The sequence below is a fragment of the Dendrobates tinctorius genome, unplaced genomic scaffold (genome assembly GCF_039654945.1).
Source record: "Dendrobates tinctorius isolate UK_male_01 unplaced genomic scaffold, ASM3965494v1 ptg000178l, whole genome shotgun sequence".
In the NCBI taxonomy this organism is placed as follows: domain Eukaryota; kingdom Metazoa; phylum Chordata; class Amphibia; order Anura; family Dendrobatidae; genus Dendrobates; species Dendrobates tinctorius.
The window spans coordinates 3,240,097-3,262,973 of NW_027361845.1; the positions used below are offsets into that span (position 1 = coordinate 3,240,097).

At 45.4% G+C, this 22,877-nt stretch overlaps 1 protein-coding gene across 1 annotated transcript in view; it reads left to right on the forward strand.

Moving 5' to 3' along the window:
• The window catches only part of LOC141054343 (NXPE family member 3-like), a 94,420-nt gene extending 75,856 nt beyond the window's left edge, over positions 1-18,564 (forward strand). The window contains exon 5 of the mRNA XM_073551660.1: positions 17,873-18,564. Within this exon, the coding sequence (XP_073407761.1) occupies positions 17,873-18,405 (533 nt within the window). The 3' untranslated portion in view covers positions 18,406-18,564. The remainder of the gene's footprint in view (positions 1-17,872) is intronic.
• The last annotated feature ends 4,313 nt before the right edge of the window (positions 18,565-22,877 follow it).

Genomic DNA, 22,877 nt, shown 5'->3' on the forward strand with positions numbered 1-22,877 from the left:
GGCGGAGGCTTACCGAACCATTGATGCACTGCAGAATCAGGATTATAACATTGTAAAGCGGACTATCCTGGATTACCATGCTATCACCCCAGACTCATATAGGGCCAAGTTCCGAGACCTCCCATGCACCACGGGGGGATCGTTTAGGATGTATGCACATAAGATGTCCGAGGTATGTCGGAGATGGCTGGAAGCAGAAAACGCCTTTACTGTGGAAGATGTTATACAGGCGTTCCTTATAGAACAATTTCTTGCCAAGTGCCCTGCAGAGGTACGGGAATGGGTCCGGGAGCGCACGCCGTGTACCGTGTATAGAGCTGCAGCCCTGGCCGATGAAGCCCTTACTATCCAGCTGCAATGGAGGAGGCTTCTGGACAATGAACCACGGCCTGCTCCCGCGCCCCGTCCCCCTCCAATTATATCTGCCCTTTCACCTAGTCGCAAGCTGATGACAATCACGCCTCACAATCCTAGGCCCCAACAGTTCCGACCACGACCTGGGGGTATCACAGAGAGGAGGTGTTATGGGTGTGGGCAACCTGGACATTTGCAGTCTGACTGTCCCTCCAGGATTCGGAGGGAGCCCCACGCAGCCCCACCTCGTCCAGTGCATCTTGTACATTCCACCACACCTGAGGAAGAGCTACCACCACCCCCACCAGAGTGGACCACCGACCACGGCACCATAGATACCCCTCCTGGAGTGTACGGACTCCGGCCTCTGTCCTTTAGCTACTCAGAGCAACGGCAACGCCACCTGCAGGATGTCTTTATTGATGGATACAAAGTGTCAGGATTTAGAGACACGGGGGCATTCTTGACTATCGCTGACCCCCGTGTGGTTCGACCCGAGGCAATTTACCAGGGTCCGGGAATTCCCATTGTCCTGGTGGGCGGTGCCCGCAAATATATACAGAGAGCTTCTGTGCGTTTGGATTATGGTTGTCGAGAAAAACTGTGTTGGATTGGAGTTATGGGAAGACTTCCTGCAGATATCCTCCTTGGGAACGACATTGGGGAGTTACAGTGCCAATTTGTGGGAGCAGTCACCCGACTACAGGCCCTACAAGCACTACGTCATCCGGACCCCACCGGGGAGCAACCACCACGAACCGCATCAGAGTCGGTAAGCAATACTTTCGCTGCTACTACATTGGGAGAGTCTTGGGACAGAGAGGAGTTTAGGAGAGAAATAGAGGGTGACACTACCTTAGCAGCCCTTAGGCGAAAGGCAGAAACTGGTCACATGGGAGATAATGGGGATGGCTTCACTCGAGAAAATGGACTGTATTATCGTGTAACAAAGGGCAGTGACCAGGGCAACCCTGACGCAACGACCAGGCAACTCATTGTCCCTCAGAAGTACAGGGCACAGCTACTTCAACTGGCCCATGACATCCCCTTGGCTGGGCATCAAGGGAGAAAAAGGACTGAAAAGAGACTCACCCAAAGTTTTTACTGGCCGGGCGTCTCGCAGTCGGTAGCCCATTATTGCCGCACCTGTGATGTGTGCCAGCGAATGCGGCATCCAGGAGCTCGACATAAGGTACCCCTGCAATCCCTGCCCATAATTGAGGAACCATTTCAACGTGTAGCCGTCGACATCATAGGTCCTCTGGCCCACCCCAGCAGGTCAGGGAAAAAATATATCCTGACCGTGGTGGATTATGCCACTAGGTATCCTGAAGCTGTGGCCCTGTCCAGTATTACAGCAGTAAAGGTAGCCGAGGCCCTTGTTACCATCTTTACCCGGGTAGGGTTTCCTAGTGAAATATTGTCGGATCAAGGCACTCAGTTCATGTCAGATCTGGTCCAGTCCCTATGGCATACCTGTGGTGTTCGAGCCATTCGCACCACCCCATACCACCCGCAGACCAACAGACTATGTGAACACTTTAATGGAACCCTAAAAAATATGCTGAGGGCTTTTGTTGACGTTGAAAAAGACTGGGAAAAGTACCTGCCACATCTCCTCTTCGCCTATCGGGAGGTTCCCCAAGAGTCCACTACTGCTTAGCCGGCAGGTCCGTGGGCCTCTCACTCTTCTGAAAGAACATTTGGAGGGAGACATCTCAGATACCGGAATGCCCATCGTTCCCTATGTTCTAGAGCTCAGAGACCATCTCGCCCAGCTAGCTACCTTCGCTAAAGAACATCAGCGAATGGCCCAGTCCAGACAAAAAACCTGGTATGACCGTAATGCCAGGAACCGGGAATTTATGGAAGGACAGCAAGTGCTCATGATTAGTGCTTCCCCTGCCAACAAGCTTCAAGCAGTGTGGGAAGGCCCTTATCAGGTTGTCAAGAAAATTAATGACACTAACTATGTTATTGCCCTGGACTCTAGTGGTCGACGACACAAAGCCGTCCACATTAACATGCTGAAAGACTACCACGACCGATCTCTGCCTGTTCTAGCTGTCTGCCACCCCCCTAGTGAAACCGCCGCCGCCGACTATCTCCCAGATCTCCTCCAGGTTGCCCAAGCGGGAGGATCACTGGAACAAGTGCCCCTGGGCTCCCATTTATCGGATATACAAAAGGACGATATTGTCGCCGTACTAAGGCGGAGGGCTGCTGCTTTCTCCTCAAAGCCGGGGAAGACTACTCTCACCAGTCACCATGTGGAACCCCCCGGACAACGCCCCATCCAGCAGGCTGCCTACCGGGTTCCAGAGGCTGTTCAAGGCTTGATAAGGAGGAGATGAAACAACTGGGAGTTATTCAGCCATCTCACAGTTCTTGGGCCTCTCCTGTCGTCCTGGTCCCCAAGAAGAATGGTACAACACGATTCTGCGTTGATTACAGACGACTAAATGATGCCACCAAGAGTGATGCTTATCCCATGCCCAGGATTGATGATCTATTGGATCGTCTGGCCAGTGCCCAATTTGTGACCACATTAGACTTGAGCAAGGGGTACTGGCAGATACCCCTAACGGAGGACGCTCGGGAGCGCTCAGCCTTCATTACTCCATTTGGGCTTTATGAGTTCCTGAGAATGCCCTTTGGGATGAAAACTGCCCCCGCTATTTTCCAGAGACTGGTGGATCGACTGTTACAACAATGTCAGGACTTTGCCTGTGCTTACTTAGACGACATCGCCATTTTTAGCACAACCTGGGAGGAACATCTTAAACACTTGGGCATAGTGCTGGACTGTATCCTTACTGCAGGACTGACCATTCGCCCTGATAAGTGCCCAATAGGGATGACTGAGGTGCAGTACCTCGGGCATAGAGTAGGGGGTGGGACACTAAGGCCTGAGCCTGCCAAGGTGGAAGCCATTAGCAACTGGTGTAGACCCCAGACAAAAAAGCAGGTACCTGCGTTTTTAGGAACTGCTGGTTACTATCCCAAATTTGTTTCTAATTTCAGCACCTTGGCCAAGCCCCTAACCGACCTGACCCGCAAGAACATGCCTAGGAATGTCACATGGACGACGGCTTGCGAGGATGCCTTTTCAGCGTTAAAGACTGCCCTCGTCACTGCTCCTGTCTTGGCTGCCCCGGATTATAAACGCAGGTTCCTCGTGCAGACAGATGCATCCACCTTTGGGATTGGGGCAGTACTTAGCCAAGTGAACGCCGCCGGAGAAGAACATCCTGTTGCTTTTGCCAGTCGGAAACTACTGGATCGGGAAGTTGAATATGCCACTATTGAAAAGGAGTGCCTTGCCATCGTATGGGCGCTAAAAAAATTGCAGCCCTACTTGTATGGCAGAGACTTTACAATTGTTACAGACCACAACCCCCTCACATGGCTGAATCGCGTATCAAGGGACAATGGAAGATTGCTGCGGTGGAGCTTGTCCTTACAACCCTACAGCTTCTCCATCCAATACAAGCGAGGAAGCCAACACCAGAACGCTGATGGACTGTCTCGACAAGAAGAACCATAGGCTCCCCAGGCCGACCTACCCCTGCCACTGTTTTCGTATTTTTGCCTGAATAAAGGTCTTTGAATTGTTCACTCTTCGCTTGCTCTGTTGATTGTGTGATACCAGAGAAGGACCCTGTGACAGTTACGTACAAAATACAATATAAATTACAGAGAACAAACTAACAATGACATACTGGCACAGAGGGAAGGGGACCCAGCCCTAGCGGGACTCCACTCTACAGGATAATGAGAAGGAGGCTGTAGGTTGTGGGGTTACAGCACCTACTGTGGTTGGGAGCTTGCAACAGGGTCATTGCAGACTGTAGTTTTCTTTAATAGATAGGTTTCAGGTTCTGTTTGAAGGTTTCATAAATAGTGGTGGATATTCGGACGTCTTGAGACACAGTATTCCAGAAGATGGGGGATAATCGGGAGAAGTCTTGTAGGCGATTGAGTGAGGGACATACGAGTGTGGAGGAGAGGAGATCTTGGGAGGACCAGAGATTAGGTGTGGGAAGATATTGGTAGTTTAGCTCGGAGATAAAAGGAGGAGACAGATTGGACGGTTTTGTAGGCCAATGTTCGTATTTTGATCTGGTTATGCTGGGTAATTGGGAGTCAGTGAAGGGATTTGTAGAGGGGACAAGTGGAAGAATAGTGGGAAGAGAGGTGGATTAGTCGGGCAGCGGGGTTAAGGACAGACTGGAGAGGTGCTAGATTGTTAGCAGGGAGGCCAGAAAGGAGGGTATTGCAGTAGTCGAGGTAGGAGATGATGAGGGAATGTGCTAACATTTCACTAGATTCTGCATTAAGGAAAGGACGGATTCTGCAAATATTTTTGAGTTACAGCTGGCAGGAGGTCGTAAAAACTTGGATGTTTGGTGTGAAGGACAGGGAAGAATCAAGGGTTATTCTGAGGAAGTGGACTTTAGGTACAGCAGAAATCATGTTGTTAATTATTGTGATAGACAGATCAGGTAGAGAAGATAGGCGAGTTGGAAGAATGATGATGAGTTCAGTTTTTCCCCAATGAGCTTTAGGAAGCGTGATGAGAAGAAGGAGGATATGGCTGATAGACACTCCAGGATTCTGAACAGCAGAGAAGTGAAATCTGGGCCAAACAGGTAGATCTGAGTGTCATCAACATATAGGTGGTTGTGGAAGCCATATGACTTTAACATTTGTCCCAGACCAAAGGTTTAGATGGAGAAGGTGGGTTCTCAAGATCAAACAGAGAGCTGGAGGGAAGAGGAGGTAGTGTAAGAATTCGAGAAGATAAATGTGTAGTTAGTGAGGTTAGAAGATAAATGTGCAGTTAGTGAGGTTAGAAGAGATTCAGGATAGGGCAAGGTCTTTGATGCTAAGGAAAGTGAGGATCTGTAGTAGGAGGGAGTGGTTGTCTTTGCCAAAGGCAGAGGGCAGTTCTACAAGGAGGAGTATAGAGATGTTTGTTGGCTTTGGCATTAATTTGGTCAGGGCAGTTTCAGTGGTGTGTGGGGATGTAACCTGGACTGTAGGTTGCCAATTAGTGAATTAGATGAAAGGTGGGAGGAAAGTTCACTGTGGACATGCTGATCAAGGAGTTTCAAGCTAAATAGGAACAGCAATATGGGACGTTAGCTGGACATAGAGGTCAGGTCGAGGGATGGTATATTCAGGATTGAGGTGATTGTGGCATTTTTGAAAGCAGAAGGGAAGGTACCAGAAGTTAACGATAGGTTGAAGAAATGGGTTAGAGCTGTGATAAGTGTAGTGATGAGGTTGCAATGGGCTCAAATGCATAAGTGTTGAAGTGTGATTTGGAGAGAAGATGAATAAGCTGTCCTTCAGTGATGGTGGAGAGGAAGCTCATGGGGTAGGGGCAGTTGTCTATTATACATAGGGGTTGTGGTGGTTGAGCAGTAAAAACTTGCCTGGTTTGCTTGATCTTGTTTTTGAAATGTGTGACAAAGCCTTCTGCAAAGATGAGGGAGGTCATAGAAAGCAATAATGGATGGATAATAGGAGTTAAAAGTGTTGAATTACTGTTTGGGGTTGTGGGATAAAGAACATAGGAGGTCTGTGAAGCAGTCCTGTTTAGCAGAGGTTAGGGACAACTTGAATGTGAGTGTTGCTTGTTTGAATGTGGTGACGTTGTTTTGTGTGTTTTCTTGAGTATAACCAAACAGAAAAAAAACATGAAAAATAAACTTTTAATTCAATACAAATAAAATAACCATAGAATATATATGTAAAATATAGATTCAAGGAAATGTCCCAAAATTTGCATATATAGGAAAAAACTAGAGGGGTAAGGGAAGTGGATTAACCCTCATTGGCGTTACCTTGCCGCTGAGGATGGCACCCTAAGATTTGATGAGAATAAAGTAGAACTTTTTGGGCTACATGCAAAATGCTATGTGTGGCGGCAAACTAATACTGCACACCATTACTGTATATAAACTTACAAAGATATCCACTCGGCTGAGTGGAGCATACTCCTAAGCTACAGCATACGACCGACAAAAATTAGGATTTCTGCGTTGCCAGATCCAAAGCTAACAAGTAATAAGTTCTAAATTGTAGAAGATAAAACAAAATCCAACATAAAGGGTTTAGCAAAAAATATTAAATTTTATTAAGCATAAATAACTAACAATGACAAGTAATAAGGTGAGCGATGAATCACCTAAAAGACCAATGTGGAAAAAAATGGAGCAGAGAGTATCACATCGGGGAGAAAACACAGCTGTCACCCGGCAAAAGCCTGCACATATGTGTGGAAATAATAATATGCGGGTATGAGGAGATGCAAGTATCAGTAAATTGAGCTAGTTGGATCAGATAGCAGTATAGATTAAAGGGCAGGATACTGAAGGTGTTACTGCCATATAAGAGACTCATGTTGGAGAAAGCATCTGAAATAGGTGCTAGATCTGAATGTAACTGCTAAGGACTGGGTGTCGGAATCCCAGCATGTCTCAGGGCAAAAGGTTTATTTAGGTGAATGTCAAACGTGAGACATGTCGTAATTAAAGTGCAGGAGGGACACCTTGGAGCCTCGACGCGCGTTTCACCGTCTTGGTTTTGCAGGAGGCATGGTTTAGTAATAGGGCAGGGAATATTTATGTATGGGAGTGAGGATCCTTAGTGAATTGACGCGCTACCCATCATAATACTCCTTTGCCGTGTTGGGGCGGGGCGGGCCAGCATGCGTCGCAAATGATGGGAGGGAGGATGTGCGTTGTCACTCCCCCTCACCATGGCAACGTGCACTGCACACCACCCTGAAATCACCATCCCCACCATCAAATATGATGGTGGCAGCATCATGCTGTGGGGATGCTTTTCTTCAGCAGGGACAGGAAAGCTGGTAAGAGATGATGCAAAGATGTATGAAACTAAATACAGGGAAAATCTGGTGGAAAACCTGTTAGAGGCTGAAAAAGACTTGAGACTGGAGCATAGGTTCACATTCCAGCAGGACAATAACCCTAACTATGCTGCCAGAACTCTCAGATCCTGAATATACAGTGCCAACCTGAAGTACATTACTCATCTCATTTCTTCTGTATACCCTCCCATTTCACTCTTCTTAGACCCCTCAATATACAGCTCCATCCTGCAGTCCTTCACTCATCTTAACCCCTTTAAATACATAACCCTTTGTTAGTATATCACTCTTCTGAGCACCTATATATACAGCCTCTTCCTTCAGTACATCAGCCTTCTCTCAGCCACACCATTCTGCAATACACCATTCATTTCCTGTATACAGAGCCCCATCCTGTAGTACACCACTTTTCTCCTCTATATACAGCCCCATCCTGCTGCATCTCAATCCTCCCAGTCCCTTTATATACAGGACCATTCTGCGGTACATCACTTCTATCAGCCTGATAATGCAGTACATCACTCCTATTCTCTATATACAGCCACATCCTGCCATATCTCAATCCTCCCATTCCCTTTATATACAGAACTATCCTGCAGTACATCATTTCCTTTAACTCGATACTGCAGTACATCACTCCTCTCCTCTATATATACAACCCCATCCATCCTGCATTACATCACTCCTATCAGCTCCTCAATATATTGCCCTATGCTGCTGTACATCACTACTCTTCTCTATATAGAGCCCATCCTGCAGTCCATCACCCCTTTCAGCCCCCTTCATACATCTTCATCCTGTAGCACGTCTGCTCTCTGCCTTTCTATATAAAGTCCCATCCTGCAGTACATCATACCTTTTGGATGCCATTATACACATTTGTTACTTACTGTTATGAACTCTACATCTTAATGGAGAAGGCTCCATACCTTCTGGTGACATCACACTTCACAAGAGCCACTCCATTCTTGACACCATGAACAATCTGCATCGTGATGCCAGTTGCCATGCTGCCTATGCTGGTACACTACCTGAGCCGCCGTGCTGATGTCCCATGTGCCCCTTTGCCATTCTATAAGCAGGGAGATCAAGATTTCTTGATGTAACAAAGGGTTTAATGTCGTCAATGTCCTATTTGAGAGTGGAAGTACCTGGAGCTCAATGTGGGTTCCAATGCGTAAGTGGACCCTGGGCTACAGCCCTTTCTTCTTTTCCTAGTAGCTAGGATAGGGTATGGTCCCCACAGAGCATCGATCTCAACATCACGACTGAATTGGATTACATGAGCAGACAGAAGGATTTGCAGAAGTGACATCCACAGAAGATCGGTGGTTATAAGAACTTTGATGATCTGCATAATAGAGAGGATTATGTTTGAATATTAGACGAGGGAGATGAGGGAATAATACACTTTTCAAAAATAAAGGGAACACTTCAACAACACAATGTAACTCCAAGTCAGTCACACTTCTTTGAAAGCCACCTGTCCAGTTATGAAGCAACACTGATTGTGAACTAATTTCTCCTGCTGTTGTGCAAATGGAACAGGCAATAGGTAGAAATGATAGGCAATTAGCAAGATAACCCCTGTAAAGGAGTGGTTCTGCAAGAGGTGAGCACAGACCATTTCTCTGTTCTCATCCTTTTTGACTGTTGTTTGTCACTTTTGCATTTTGTCATTGCTCTCACCCCTAGAGGTACTGTACAGTAGCATGAGACATGAGTAGCTGTGTCTCTCAGCATAGTGTCCAGAACATGGAGCAGATACCAGAAGAAAGGCCAGTACATCAGAAGATGTGGAATGGGCCGTAGGAGGGCAACAACCCAGCAGCAGGACAGCTACCTCCTCCTTTGTGCAAGGAGGAACAAGAGGAGCCGTGCCAGAGTTCTGCAAAATGAGCTCCAGCACGCCACTAACTTCCATGTATCTGCTCAAACTGTCAGAAACAGACTCCATGAGGGTGGTATGAGGGTCTGACGTCCACAAGTGGGTGTTGGGCTTGCAGACCAACACCGTGCAGGGGGATTGGCAAATTTGACATTGGCACCCTGTGCGCTTCGCAGATGAGAGCAAGTTCACACTAAGCACATGTTACAGATATGACAGAGTCTGGAGACGCCGCAAAAGAATGTTCTGCTGCCTGCAACATTATCCAGCATGAACAGGTTTGGCAGTGGTTCAGTAATGGTGTGAGGAGGCATTTCTTTGGAGGGTCGCACAGTTCTCCATGTACTAGCCAGATGTACCCTGACTGCCATTTGGTACAGGGATGTGATTCTCAGACCCATTGTGAGACCATAGGTAGGTACAGTGGGCTCTGGGTTCCTTCTGATGCATGACAATGCTGGGCCACATGGGGCTGAAGTGTGTCAGCAGTTCCTGCATAATGAAGGCATTGATGCTATGGACTGGCCTGCCTGTTCCCCAGACCTGTATCCAATTGAGCACATCTGGGACGTCATGTCTCGTTCCATCCATCAAAAGACTGTCCAAGGGTTGACTGGAGGTTTATTCTAGGTCTGGGAGGAGATTCCTCAGGAGAACATCTGCTGCCTCATCAGGAGCGTGCGGAGGCATTGTAGGGAGATCATGCATGCACATGGAGGCCACACACCCTACTGACATCATTTCCTGGTCTTGGGGCATTTCCACTGAACGTGGATCAGCCTGTAATTTGATTTTTCACTTTGATTTTGAGTATCATCCTAAACCCAGACTTCCAATGGATATTAAGTTTGATTTACATTGATCAGTTTTATGTTTTGCTGTTCTCAGCACATTCCACTATATAATGAACTAGCTGAAGAGCCCGGCGTTACCTGGGCATAGTAACCAACTGTGGTTAGCTATAACAAATTATAATGATTATATTGCACATAAAAACCATGCATCTAATCCTATCCTGTGTGATACTGACTGCTGAGCCGTGTATCTAATCCTATTCTGTGTGATACTGACTGCTGAGCTGTGCATCTAATCCTATCCTGTGTGATACTGATTGCTGAGCCGTGTATCTAATCCTATTCTGTGTGATACCGACTGCTGAGCCGTGTATCTAATCCTCTCCTGTGTGATACTGACTGCTGAGCCATGTATCTAATCCTATCCTGTGTGATACTGACTGCTGAGCTGTGTATCTAATCCTATCCTGTGTGATACTATCTGCTGAGCCGTGTATCTAATCCTATCCTGTGTGATACTGTCTGCTGAGCCGTGTATCTAATCCTATCCTGTGTGATACTGACTGCTGAGCCGTGTATCTAATCCTCTCCTGTGTGATACTGTCTGCTAAGCCATGCATCTAATCCTATCCTGTGTGATACTGACTGCTGAGCTGTGTATCTAATCCTATCCTGTGTGATACTGACTGCTGAGCTGTGCATCTAATCCTATCCTGTGTGATACTGACTGCTGAGCCGTGTATCTAATCCTCTCCTGAGTGATACTGACTGCTGAGCTGTGCATCTAATCGTATCCTGTGTGATACTGACTGCTGAGCTGTGCATCTAATCCTATCCTGTGTGATACTGACTGCTGAGCCGTGTATCTAATCCTATTCTGTGTGATACTGTCTTCTGAGCTGTGTATCTAATCCTATCCTGTGTGATACCGACTGCTGAGCCGTGTATCTAATCCTCTCCTGTGTGATACTGACTGCTGAGCCGTGTATCTAATCCTATCCTGTGTGATACTGACTGCTGAGCCGTGTATCTAATCCTGTCCTGTGTGATACTGACTGCTGAGCTGTGTATCTAATCCTATCCTGTGTGATACTGACTGCTGAGCTGTGTATCTAATCTTACCCTGTGTGATCAGGAAATAAACTGTGATTATGTTCTGTGTTTTTTAAATGTTAATAAACATTGCTCAGGATAAATGAGTACACCCCCTTTGATCAGTAATCCTATCCTGTGTGATACTGACTGCTGAGCCGTGTATCTAATCCTGTCCTGTGTGATACTGACTGCTGAGCTGTGTATCTAATCCTATCCTGTGTGATACTGACTGCTGAGCTGTGTATCTAATCTTACCCTGTGTGACCAGGAAATAAACTGTGATTATGTTCTGTGTTTTTTAAATGTTAATAAACATTGCTCAGGATAAATGAGTACACCCCCTTTGATCAGTAAGATTTTAATTACCGTATTTTTCGGATTATAAGACGCTCCGGATTATAAGATGCACTCCAAATTTTGAGGAGGAAAATAGGAAAACTTTTTTTTAATAAAATGGTGGTGCTTTTTTATAATCCATGAGTCTTATTGCTTACCGGGGGGTGGTGGCTGCGGTGAAGCGGGGTCCAAGGGTTGCTGCTGGAGGAGGCAGGAGTGGGGTTATGCTGCAGGCCGCAGGGGGTGCCCGGCGTACACTGCACCGCTGCAGGTGCCGTTGCTGCGAGGGTGTTTGGCGCTACGGGTGTGTCCAGTGGTGCTGCTGGGGTTTTCGGTGATGCAGGGGGCTCTTCTGACTTTTTGTGGGGGGTCGGAGCCCCCGCGGTTCCGTGGCTTCTTGTGCGGCGGACACCGGGAAGATGGCCGGGGGCGGCGCATGTGCGGGTTGAGATCTCTGCATCAAGATCTCGGGACATGAGATTTCAGCGCTGAAATCTCATCTCCCGAGATGATTCCGAGATCTCCGTCTGCGCATGCGCCGCCCCCCTGGCGGCCAATTTCCCTGGAGTCCGCCGCGCGGGAGGCCATGGAGCTGCGGGGTCTCTGGCCTTTCACGGGGTGTCGGCAAAGCCCCCTGCTGCAGCCCCGCCAGACACCCCAGCAGCACCACCGGGCACCCCATCATCCCAGCCTGCAGCAACGGTACCGGTAAGGTGGTATATACGCATTATAAGATGCACCCCCATTTTCCTCCTAAATTTGGGGGGAAAAAGTGCGTCTTATAATCCTTAAAATACGGTAATATCTCACTGAACACAATAACAATTTCTAAAATTTTGCCAACATTCAGTTTCATAGAACATTTTTTTAATAAAACCATAAAAGTAAGGTTAATAATATAAATTTAATTACAAAATCTTCAGTTTTACTCAAATTAATTAGTTGATGCAAAAATGAGTTCCCCCCCCCCTAAAGCTGCATCTAGCATTTTGTAGGGTTTTCATGATTTTTAAGCACAGCACCAAGTCTTTCTAGGCATGGAATGAACAAGTTGGTGACATAGTACACAATCTGTCTTTTTTTTCCCCTTCTTCAAAAACGAGCGCTCTTTTTGCCTGGATGCTGGATGGACAGTGATGACAACTTGTCTCTTCATGACTCACCATGGGTGTGTGGTTGGTTTGAGATCAGGAGACACTTGGCCACTGAATCACTTTCACCCTATTCTTCAGAAATACAACATTGGTCTTAAGCTGGAGTCACACATAGCGACTCACCAGTGATCCCGACAACGATATCAACGTGTCGGGATCGCTGGTAAGTCGCTATGTGATCGCTGGTGAGCTGTCACACAGACAGCTTCACCAGCGATCAGCACAGCGACGCCGAGCGTGCGGCGTCGCTGTGTTCGTTAGTTACCATCCCTCGACCAAAACTGTGCCGCTAACTATAGACCTGTCTCTAATCTTCCCTTCATCTCTAAACTGGAACGCCTGGTCCACTCCCGTCTTATCCGCTATCTCTCAGAAAACTCTTCTTGACCCTCTCCAATCCGGTTTCCGCTCTTTACACTCTACTGAAACTGCCCTCACTAAAGTCTCTAATGATCTACTGACAGCTAAATCAAATGGTCATTACTCCATGCTAATTCTCTTGGATCTCTCTGCAGCATTTGACACTGTGGATCATCAGCTCCTCTTCACTATGCTCCGTTCCATTGGCCTCAAGGACACCGTTCTCTCCTGGTTCTCCTCCTATCTCTCTGACTGCTCCTTTACTGTATCTTTTGCCGGTTCCTCCTCCTCTCATCTTCCCCTTACTGTTGGGGTTCCTCAAGGATCAGTCCTAGGCCCCCTCCTCTTCTCCTTGTACACTGCCCCTATTGGTCAAACAATCAGTAGATTTGGTTTCCAGTACCATCTCTATGCTGATGACACCCAATTATACGCTTCTTCTCCTGACATCACACCAGCCTTTCTAGAAAACACCAGCGATTGTCTAAACGCTGTGCCTAACATCATGTCCTCATTATATCTGAAACTGAACCTGTCAAAGACTGAACTCCTTGTGTTTCCTCCCTCTACTAATGTACCTATACCCGACATTGCCATTTCCGTGTGTGGTTCTACTATTACTCCCCAGCAACATGCCCGCTGTCTTGGGGTCATACTTGACTCCGAGCTTTCCTTTGTCCCCCACATCCGATCACTGGCTCGCTCTTGTTATCTGCACCTCAAAAACATTTCTAGAATTCGACCTTTTCTTACTTTTGACTCTGCAAAAACTCTTTCTCTTATTCATTCTCGTCTCGACTATTGTAACTCCCTTCTAATCGGTCTCCCTCTTACCAAACTCTCCCCCTCCAATCTGTCTTGAATGCTGCTGCCAGGATCATATTCCTCACCAATCATTACACCGATGCCTCTACCTTGTGCCAGTCATTACACTGGCTACCCATACAAACTTATTACCCTCACCCACAAAGCTCTTCATGGCTCAGCACCACCCTACATCTCCTCCCTTGTTTCAGTATACCATCCTACCCGCGCCCTCCGTTCTGCTGATGACCTGAGGTTAGCATCCTCAATAATCAGAACCTCCATCTCCCGTCTTCAAGACCTCAACACATGAACCTAATCTATCCCTATGTGTCACAGTCAAAAGTTTTTTACCATAACCAGGTTCCCCGCATCATGTTCCCACATGCTTTATGCATCCATTAGCCCTCTGCATCTGTACTGTTACACACTTAACATTATGGCTGGTCCATACAATCAGGGCAACTGTTACCACCCACCTTTCGTGTCTACCTCTTTCCTCATAGACTGTAAGCTTGCGAGCAGGGCCCTCATTCCTCTTGGTATTTGTTATAATCTGTGTGATTGTTATGCTGTAATGTCTATTGTCTGTACAAGTCCCCTCTGAAATGTAAAGTGCTGCGGAATATGTCGGCGCTATAGAAATAAAATTTATTATATTATTATTATACTGGGCTCCCCCTGCAGTCTGTGTCAGAGGGTGGTCTGTGTTGGCACGGTAATAAATTGTGTTATTTCCAGCTTTACAGAAGGACGATAACACCATAGAAATGATAAGAATAATAGGCCTCAGTTACCACAACTGTCTACAAAGAAAACTGTTGCTGATAGCGACCAATCACAGCTCATTTTTCATCTTTTAAACAGCTCTGGGACAGCGTGGCGAGTTTTGAGTGGCGACTTTTGTGTCTCGACTTTTATGTGGCGAGGTTGGTGTATGTGTGGTGAAATGTGTGCTGAGGGCGGTATATGTGGTGAAGCACGTGGTAGTGTGTGGTGAGTATCCCATGTAACATAGTAACATAGTTCTGAAGGCTGAAGGAAGACTTTATGTCCATCTAGTTCAGCCTGTTTTTAGTGCAGCTGTTCTGCATTGTTGATCCTGGGGAAGGCAAAAACCCACAGAGTAGAAGCCAATTTTCTCCATAGGGAAAAAAATTCCTTCCCCTATGCTGGGTCAACCATCTACCTATAATATTCTGTTATTCGTAACCTTCTATACTGTTACTCACAAGAAAAGCATCCATTCTTTTCTTACATTCATTCAGTGAGTTGGCCATCACCCCTTCCTCAGGAAGAGAATTCCAGAGCCTCACTGCTCTTACCGTGAAGAACCCTCTTCTATGCTGGTGTAGGGCCCCACCTTAGCAACTGTACGGTATATACTCTTTGGCGCCATCGCTCTCATTCTTTAAGGCTGTGTTCACACACAGTGTTTTTTGTTGTGTTTTTCCAGCGGATTTACCAAAAAATCCGCTCAAAAAACACCTAAAAGAAGCTTCCCATTCATTTTAATGCATTTTGCACTTTATGTGCATATTGATGCGTTTTTTACCGCGAAAAAAACACTTTGCGGTAAAAAACGCAGCATGCTCATTAATTTCACGGTAAATTCCGCATTTCTGGCTATTTTCTATGTGTCTGGGGATGCTCCGGAAAAAATCGCGGCAAAAACGCACAAAAATCGCGTCAAAAACGCGCAAAAATCACGGCAAAATCGCGCGTTTTCTGGGAAGGAGTCCGGTTTTCATGCAGAAATTTTCTGCAAACGTGTGCACATAGCCTAAGTCCCCCTTGTTCACATCTGGCAGCTGTCAATTTGCCTCCAACACTTTTCCTTTCACTTTTTCCCCATTATGTAGATAGCGGCAAAATTGTTTGGTGAATTGGAATACGCGGGGTTAAAATTTTGCCTCACAACATAGCCTATGACGCTCTCGGGGTCCAGACGTGTGACTGTGCCAAATTTTGTGGCTGTAGCTGCGACGGTGCGGATGCCTATCCCGGACATACACATACACACATACATACAGTCATGGCCAAAAGTATTGACACCCCTGCAATTCTGTCAGATAATATTCAGTTTCTTCCTGAAAATGATTGCAATCACAAATTCTTTGGTATTATTATCTTCATTTAATTTGTCTTAAATGAAAAAACACAAAAGAGAATGAAGCAAAAAGCAAAACATTGATCATTTCACACAAAACTCCAAAAATGGGCCAGACAAAAGTATTGGCACCCTCAGCCTAATACTTGGTTGCACAACCTTTAGCCAAAATAACTGCGACCAACCGCTTCCGGTAACCATCAATGAGTTTCTTACAATGCTCTGCTGGAATTTTAGACCATTCTTCTTTGGCAAACTGCTCCAGGTCCCTGATATTTGAAGGGTGCCTTCTCCAAACTGCCATTTTTAGATCTCTCCACAGGTGTTCTATGGGATTCAGGTCTGGACTCATTGCTGGCCACCTTAGAAGTCTCCAGTGCTTTCTCTCAAACCATTTTCTAGTGCTTTTTGAAGTGTGTTTTGGGTTATTGTCCTGCTGGAAGACCCATGACCTCTGAGGTAGACCCAGCTTTCTCACACTGGGCCCTAAATTATGCTGCAAAATTTGTTGTTAGTCTTCAGACTTCATATGCCATACACGCGGTCAAGCAGTCCAGTGCCAGAGGCAGCAAAGCAACCCCAAAACATCAGGGAACCTCCGCCATGTTTGACTGTAGGAACCGTGTTCTTTTCTTTGAATGCCTCTTTTTTTCTCCTGTAAACTCTATGTTGATGCTTTTGCCCTAAAAGCTCTACTTTTGTCTCATCTGACCAGAGAACATTCTTCCAAAATGTTTTAGGCTTTTTCAGGTAAGTTTTGGCAAACTCCAGCCTGGCTTTTTTATGTCTCGGGGTAAGAAGTGGGGTCTCCCTGGGTCTCCTACCATACAGTCCCTTTTCATTCAGATGCCGATGGATAGTACGGGTTGACACTGTTGTACCCTCGGACTGCAGGGCAGCTTGAACTTGTTTGGATGTTAGTGGAGGTTCTTTATCCAACATCCGCACAATCTTGCGTTGAAATCTCTTGTCAGTTTTTCTTTTCCGTCCACATCTAGGGAGGTTAGCCACAGTGCCATGAGCTTTAAACTTCTTGATGACACTGCGCACGGTAGACACAGGAACATTCAGGTCTTTGGAGATGGACTTGTAGCCTTGAGATTGCTCATGCTTCCTCACAATTTGGTTTCTCAAGTCCTCAGACAGTTCTTTGGTCTTCTTTCTTTTCTCCATGCTCAATGTGGTACACACAAGGACACAGGACAGAGGTTGAGTCAACTTTAATCCATGTCAACTGGCTGCAAGTGTGATTTAGTTATTGCCAACACCTGTTAGGTGCCACAGGTAAGTTACAGGTGCTGTTAATTACACAAATTAGAGAAGCTTCACATGATTTTTCGAACAGTGCCAATACTTTTGTCCACCCTCTTTTTTATGTTTGGTGTGGAATTATATCCAATTTGGCTTTAGGACAATTCTTTTTGTGTTTTTTCATTTAAGACAAATTGAATGAAGATAATAATACGAAAGAATTTGTGTTTGCAATCATTTTCAGGAAGAAACTGAGTATTATCTGACAGAATTGCAGGGGTGTCAATACTTTTGGCCATGACTGTACATACATACACACACACACACACACACACACACATACATACATACACACCCACAACACACCCACATTGAGCTTTATATATTAGATAATGATTTGCAGCTGGAATATTTCATTCAGTGATATCTAGGATGTGGGATTTTAGTGTTCCCTTGATTGTTTTGAGCAGTGTACTCCTGTTTAAGGTAATTTTCTATCTACTATAGCATATTGTGTAAGCTTGACAAGGAACAATTACGGTAGATCAAAACCTGGCTTCTTTATGTGGATAGGGGAATAACATTTTCTTTTCTTCTTTGGTCAGTGTTGAAATTCTTTATTAACCTTAAATTATGGCCATTGAAGTTTGGTGCAGTAGAACCCAGGAAAAGTGCGGATTATAGAATTATGGCCATCTGAAAAAGGTGTTAGACATACAAAACTGGGAATACTAAGGGGAACATTAGTTAATTATGGCTATTGCTTGAAAATGTATATGTAGTGTTCATAAGTAAAAAGTGATGTTCAACATTCTTCTTTTGAAGGTCTCACCAGGATAGACCTGCATGTCAATTACAAGTCAGGACCTCTGATAGCCGTAGATGCCACTGCAGGTCTGGTCATGCGATGGCGAGCTCATGGACTGCCCTTGAGGACCAGCAAGACCATGATATCTGACCTACACTATGAAGCGGCTGACTTGGCTGGGATCGGTGGAGGACCCCACACTGTGATCATGCTCACCCTATGGGCTCACTTTACCACCTTCCCTGTGAGGGTTTATCTAGAACGTCTGGAGAAAGTCCAGCAGGCGATCTCATCTCTGCTTTTTCGAAGCCCGGAGACGACGGTGATCATCAAATCGGCCAATACCGGCTATAAGTCAATATACGGCAGTGATTGGTTGTCTCTTCAGCTGGACATTTTACTAAGGGCGACCTTCAAGGGAATGAGGGTGATAATCCTGGATGTCTGGGACATGACATCCTGCCACTACCTTCCTGACAACATCCACCCAGGACGCCCAGTTATCAAGAACGAGGTGGACCTCATGTTGTCTTATATATGTCCAAAATGATGAATAGGACAATTATCTATTATTAGCTAAGAATGACATAATCCTATGCTTTAGTAGGAATAATTATGGAAACCTGGCACCATTATAGTTGGTTTGAAGGATATGTCTACTCCATTGTGCAGTAAACATATAAAATTAATCTACATAAAAGACAAACTCTCTTTTGTATACATACGTTATGGTAATCATCCTGTAGTTATCACAAATTACATCCTAAATTATACTCCAGAGCTGCAAATTCTCTCTTCATAAAGGAGGATGGCTAGAACTCTAGCGAAACCTATAGGAAGTAGCAATCCTACAAGTCAATATCAACCCTTTAAGCCAAAACCAAAACCTTAATTTGCAGACACTGTGTTTTGGGGTACTAACCCTCATCAGTGCAAAGTCTGAGATCTGGTTTGGCTGGGTGAGAGGCGTCTTGACAGGGATCCAGAGGGTAACATTTCTCCTTGCGGACATAGTGTCTGCAAATTGAGATTTTGGTTTTTATCTTAAGTCAACGAGGCACGTTAAAGGGTCGATATTGACTTTTAGGATTGCTACTTCCTATCCTGTACAATACTCCATAGCTGTGCTCACTATTCAATGTTCGGTTCGGATTACGATCGCCAAATTTGCAATGTTCGCCAATTTATTTGTCGAATATTCGCCGAACATAACTGAAAAATATTGAAGTCAATGGGAGGCAAAAGCAAATGCATCCACAAAAACGGGACAAAAAGCTGCCAAAACACATCAAATTACGGGCAAACACCAGGAAAGTGGCCTCAACTTACCCACAGTACAAATTTTAAAAAGTCACTGCAGCAATCAACTAGGCATGAGACATCGGGGTCTAGGCCAGCATTTACAATTGATCGTCAAAGTAAGACAAGGTGGGTGAGGGATCGGTGTAGGCCTGCTGTGCTGGGATCCCTGATACCACATGCAACAGCTCAACCTGCTTTCATGCACACTCAGGTGGCACAAATATCAGTTTCGCACACTACTATTGTCAGAAAAATGTAAGGATAGTAACACGAGTAGTTGACTCAAAGAGGGTGGAGGCCTGACGGTCTCCGAGGCCTACTGCTACAGGCAACACGCATGAAGGAAACCCAACACATTTACCAAAATTGGTGGCAGACACCAACAAAGTGGCATCAATTTCACCAGAGTAGAAATAGTGTAATAGGGACCAACACGTCTTTCACTACACCTAATCCAGTAGATGGACACCCAACCAGTAGTGTTCACATTTCCAAAAATTAGTGGCAGACACCAACAAAGTGGAATCAATTGCAATAGCGTAGAACTAGTATAATAGGGACCCACACCTCTTCCACTACAGCCAACCCCGTAGATGGATTGAAGACTCAATAAGGAGTATCCACATTTCAAAAAATTTGTGGCAGACACCACCAAACTGGCATCAATCATACCAGAGTAGAAATAGTATAATAGGGACCGACTAGTCATCCATTACAGCAACCCAGCAGATGGACAACCAAGAGTGTTCACATTTCCACAAATTAGTGTTAACATATGCAACAGCAGGCACAGAAGCCACACTAAAGATATCATAGACTGCAATTACGCAAGATCAATGCATGACACTAAAAACTACAACACCGCCTATTCTGTTCAGTCTGTGATTAGGGTGCAAAAGTCCTTGGAGATCCACGACTTGAAAGTTAGGCGGTTTACACTTTGAGGGGACTTCCGGCTGTGCTTATCCATCAGGACACCACCACCAGCGCTGAAGATACGTTCTGAGAGAATGCTGACTGCCTGGCATTCTGCAACTGCTAATGTTTTGGCGTTGACGAATTGACGTGCCGGAGGTTGGAAGTCTAGAGCTGTGATGCACATTGTGTGCCTCACTGCTGTCTTGGGGAATACCTATCTTAAGATTGTGTAAAAGCATGTTTCGAAACTACAGCATTCGCAGGTCCCTTTCTAGGGCGGGAAGCATATGGCAATATTTACTCTTGTAACATGGATCTAACAGAGTGGCGACCCAGTAGTCAGCACTGTTTCAAATCATAACTATACAGAGATCATATCGCAACTAGTGCAGCAAGAAGGAACTCATATGTTGGGCTCTTCCATGAGTTCCAAATCCATGCTGTGTTGGTGGCTGGGACAGTATAAAATAGACTATATGTCCAAAAAATTTCAAACTGAGATCTCCCCTACTGTATTATATTAGTAAGAGAAGAAAGCATTGTTTCAGTGTAGCTGAGACCTGTATAACATAAAAGACATGCTTCAAACAATTTCAAACTTAGATCTCCCCAACTATATCACGTTAGTAACAGAAGAAAGTATTTTTTAATTGTGGATGAGGCCTGTATAACATGGAAGATATGCTCTAAACAATTTCATACTAGGATCTCCCCTACTGTATCACATTAGTAACAGAAGAAAGAATTGTTTCAGTGTAGATGAAGCCTGTATAATATAGTGTTAGGGCTAGCGGAACGCACCGAGAAAAAAAAGAGATGGAATCAAGGTGCATTCCCAACCCGGGGTCCACCGTGCAGAGATGTTACCTGCTACTCGGTAATGACGGAGGATATATGGCAACTAATAAATGAACACACGTGGGTTAATGTCACCCAGTGTGTACTGGAGCGAGTTCTGTTGCTCCACAGAACCGCGTAGCCTCACAGTGTAAACAGCGGAGCCTGTTAAGCTCACAGGTCTTAGCCGACTGGATGAGCGCTAGTATGCAGACACCGGACTCTGCACCAAGGACACGGGGGTAGAGTCCCTCTAGTCCACTAGCGCTTGGCGCCGCAGTCGCGTTGCCAGCAAGGAAGCAACCGAAATAGTAACGCACCTAGTGCGCACTGCACTGCTGTGGCGGATGTCACTAACCACCCTGACTAGGGTAAAGAAAGAGATAGACCGCCTGGCGTTACGCAAGCGGATGCAGTCACTTAGGTGCCTTGTGCTGAATGGCACAATATGGCGCTAAGAGAGGTGTTCTGAATTGGAAGCACTGTGGCACTAGACATAGCCACTACAAGGCACTGACTCTAATAGCCCTATAACATGCGCATCCAAGGGAGGGGAGTCATAATGAGTCAGTCACCAGAAACATGCGTCCATCATCACTCACACAAAATATAATAAGAGTCTATACTAGCGCATAGCAGCGTCCTTCTGGGACCTTCCTGATGGTCCAATCCGAGCCGCTTGAGGACCTGAGCATGTGACCTCCGACCTCCAATGAGCAGTCGTCCCACGGGCATGCTCAGTGGGCTGCAAAAAGGACTTAGACTCTGGAGCTGCTCACTGCTGGCTAGTGCGGATTGCAAAAGCTGAACCAGAGGTGCAGCAGCAACCAACCTAACAGCACAAGCTTGAGCAAGACGCTGGGAACGATGTCTTAGCTGAGCAGCCTCCTCTGCTCGCGGGACTGAATGAGAGACCGCAGAAGGCAAGGCTCGGGATTCCTCCTGTGTAGAGGCAGGAACCCAACGCCTAACAAAATAGATTATATGCTCCAAACAATTTCAAAATGAGATCTTCCCTACTACATCAAGTTATTAAGAGAAGAAAGAATTGTTTCAGTGTGGAAGAGGCCTGTATAACATAGAAGATATTCCGCCAAACAATTTAAAACTCAGATCTCCCCTACTGTATCACATCAGTAACAGTAGAAAGTATTTTTTATGTGGACATGAGAACTGTATAACTTAGAAGATAGGCTCCAAACTATTTCAAAGTAAGATCTTTCCTACTATATCAAGTTAGTAAGAAAAGAAAATATTTTTTAACTGTGGACGAGGCCTGTATAACATAGGAGATATGCTCCAAACAATTTCAAACTGAAATCTCCCCTACTGTATCACATTAGTAACATAAGAATGTATTTTTTTGTTTGGATGAGGGCTGTATAACATAGAAGATATGTTAAACAATTTCAAACTGAGATATCCCCTACTGTCCTACTGTAACAACATTAGTAACAGAAGAAATAATTGTTTCAGTGTAGATGAGGCCTGTGTAACACAGGCTATATGCTCCAAACAATTTCAAAATGACATCTTCCCAACTGTATCACATTAGTAAAAGAAGAAAGATTTGCTTTAGTGTGGATGAGGCCCGTAGGACAAAGAATATATGTTGCAAAAAATGTTAAATTGAGATCTCCCCTACCTTATCACGTTAGTAACAAAAAAAAGAATTGCTTCAGTATAGATAAGGCCTGTATAACATAGACTTTATGCTGCAAACAATCTCCCCCACTGTATCACATTAGCAACAGAAGAAAGTATTTTTTTGTGTGGATGAGGCCTGTATAACATAGAAGTTATGCTCCAAACAATCTCAAACTGAGATCTCCCCTACTGTATCACGTTAGTAACAGAAGAAAGTATTTTTTGTGGATGAGGCCTGTATAACATAGAAGATATGCTTCAAAGTGAGATCTCCCCTACTGTATCACATTAGTAATGGAAGAAAGAATTGTTTCAGTG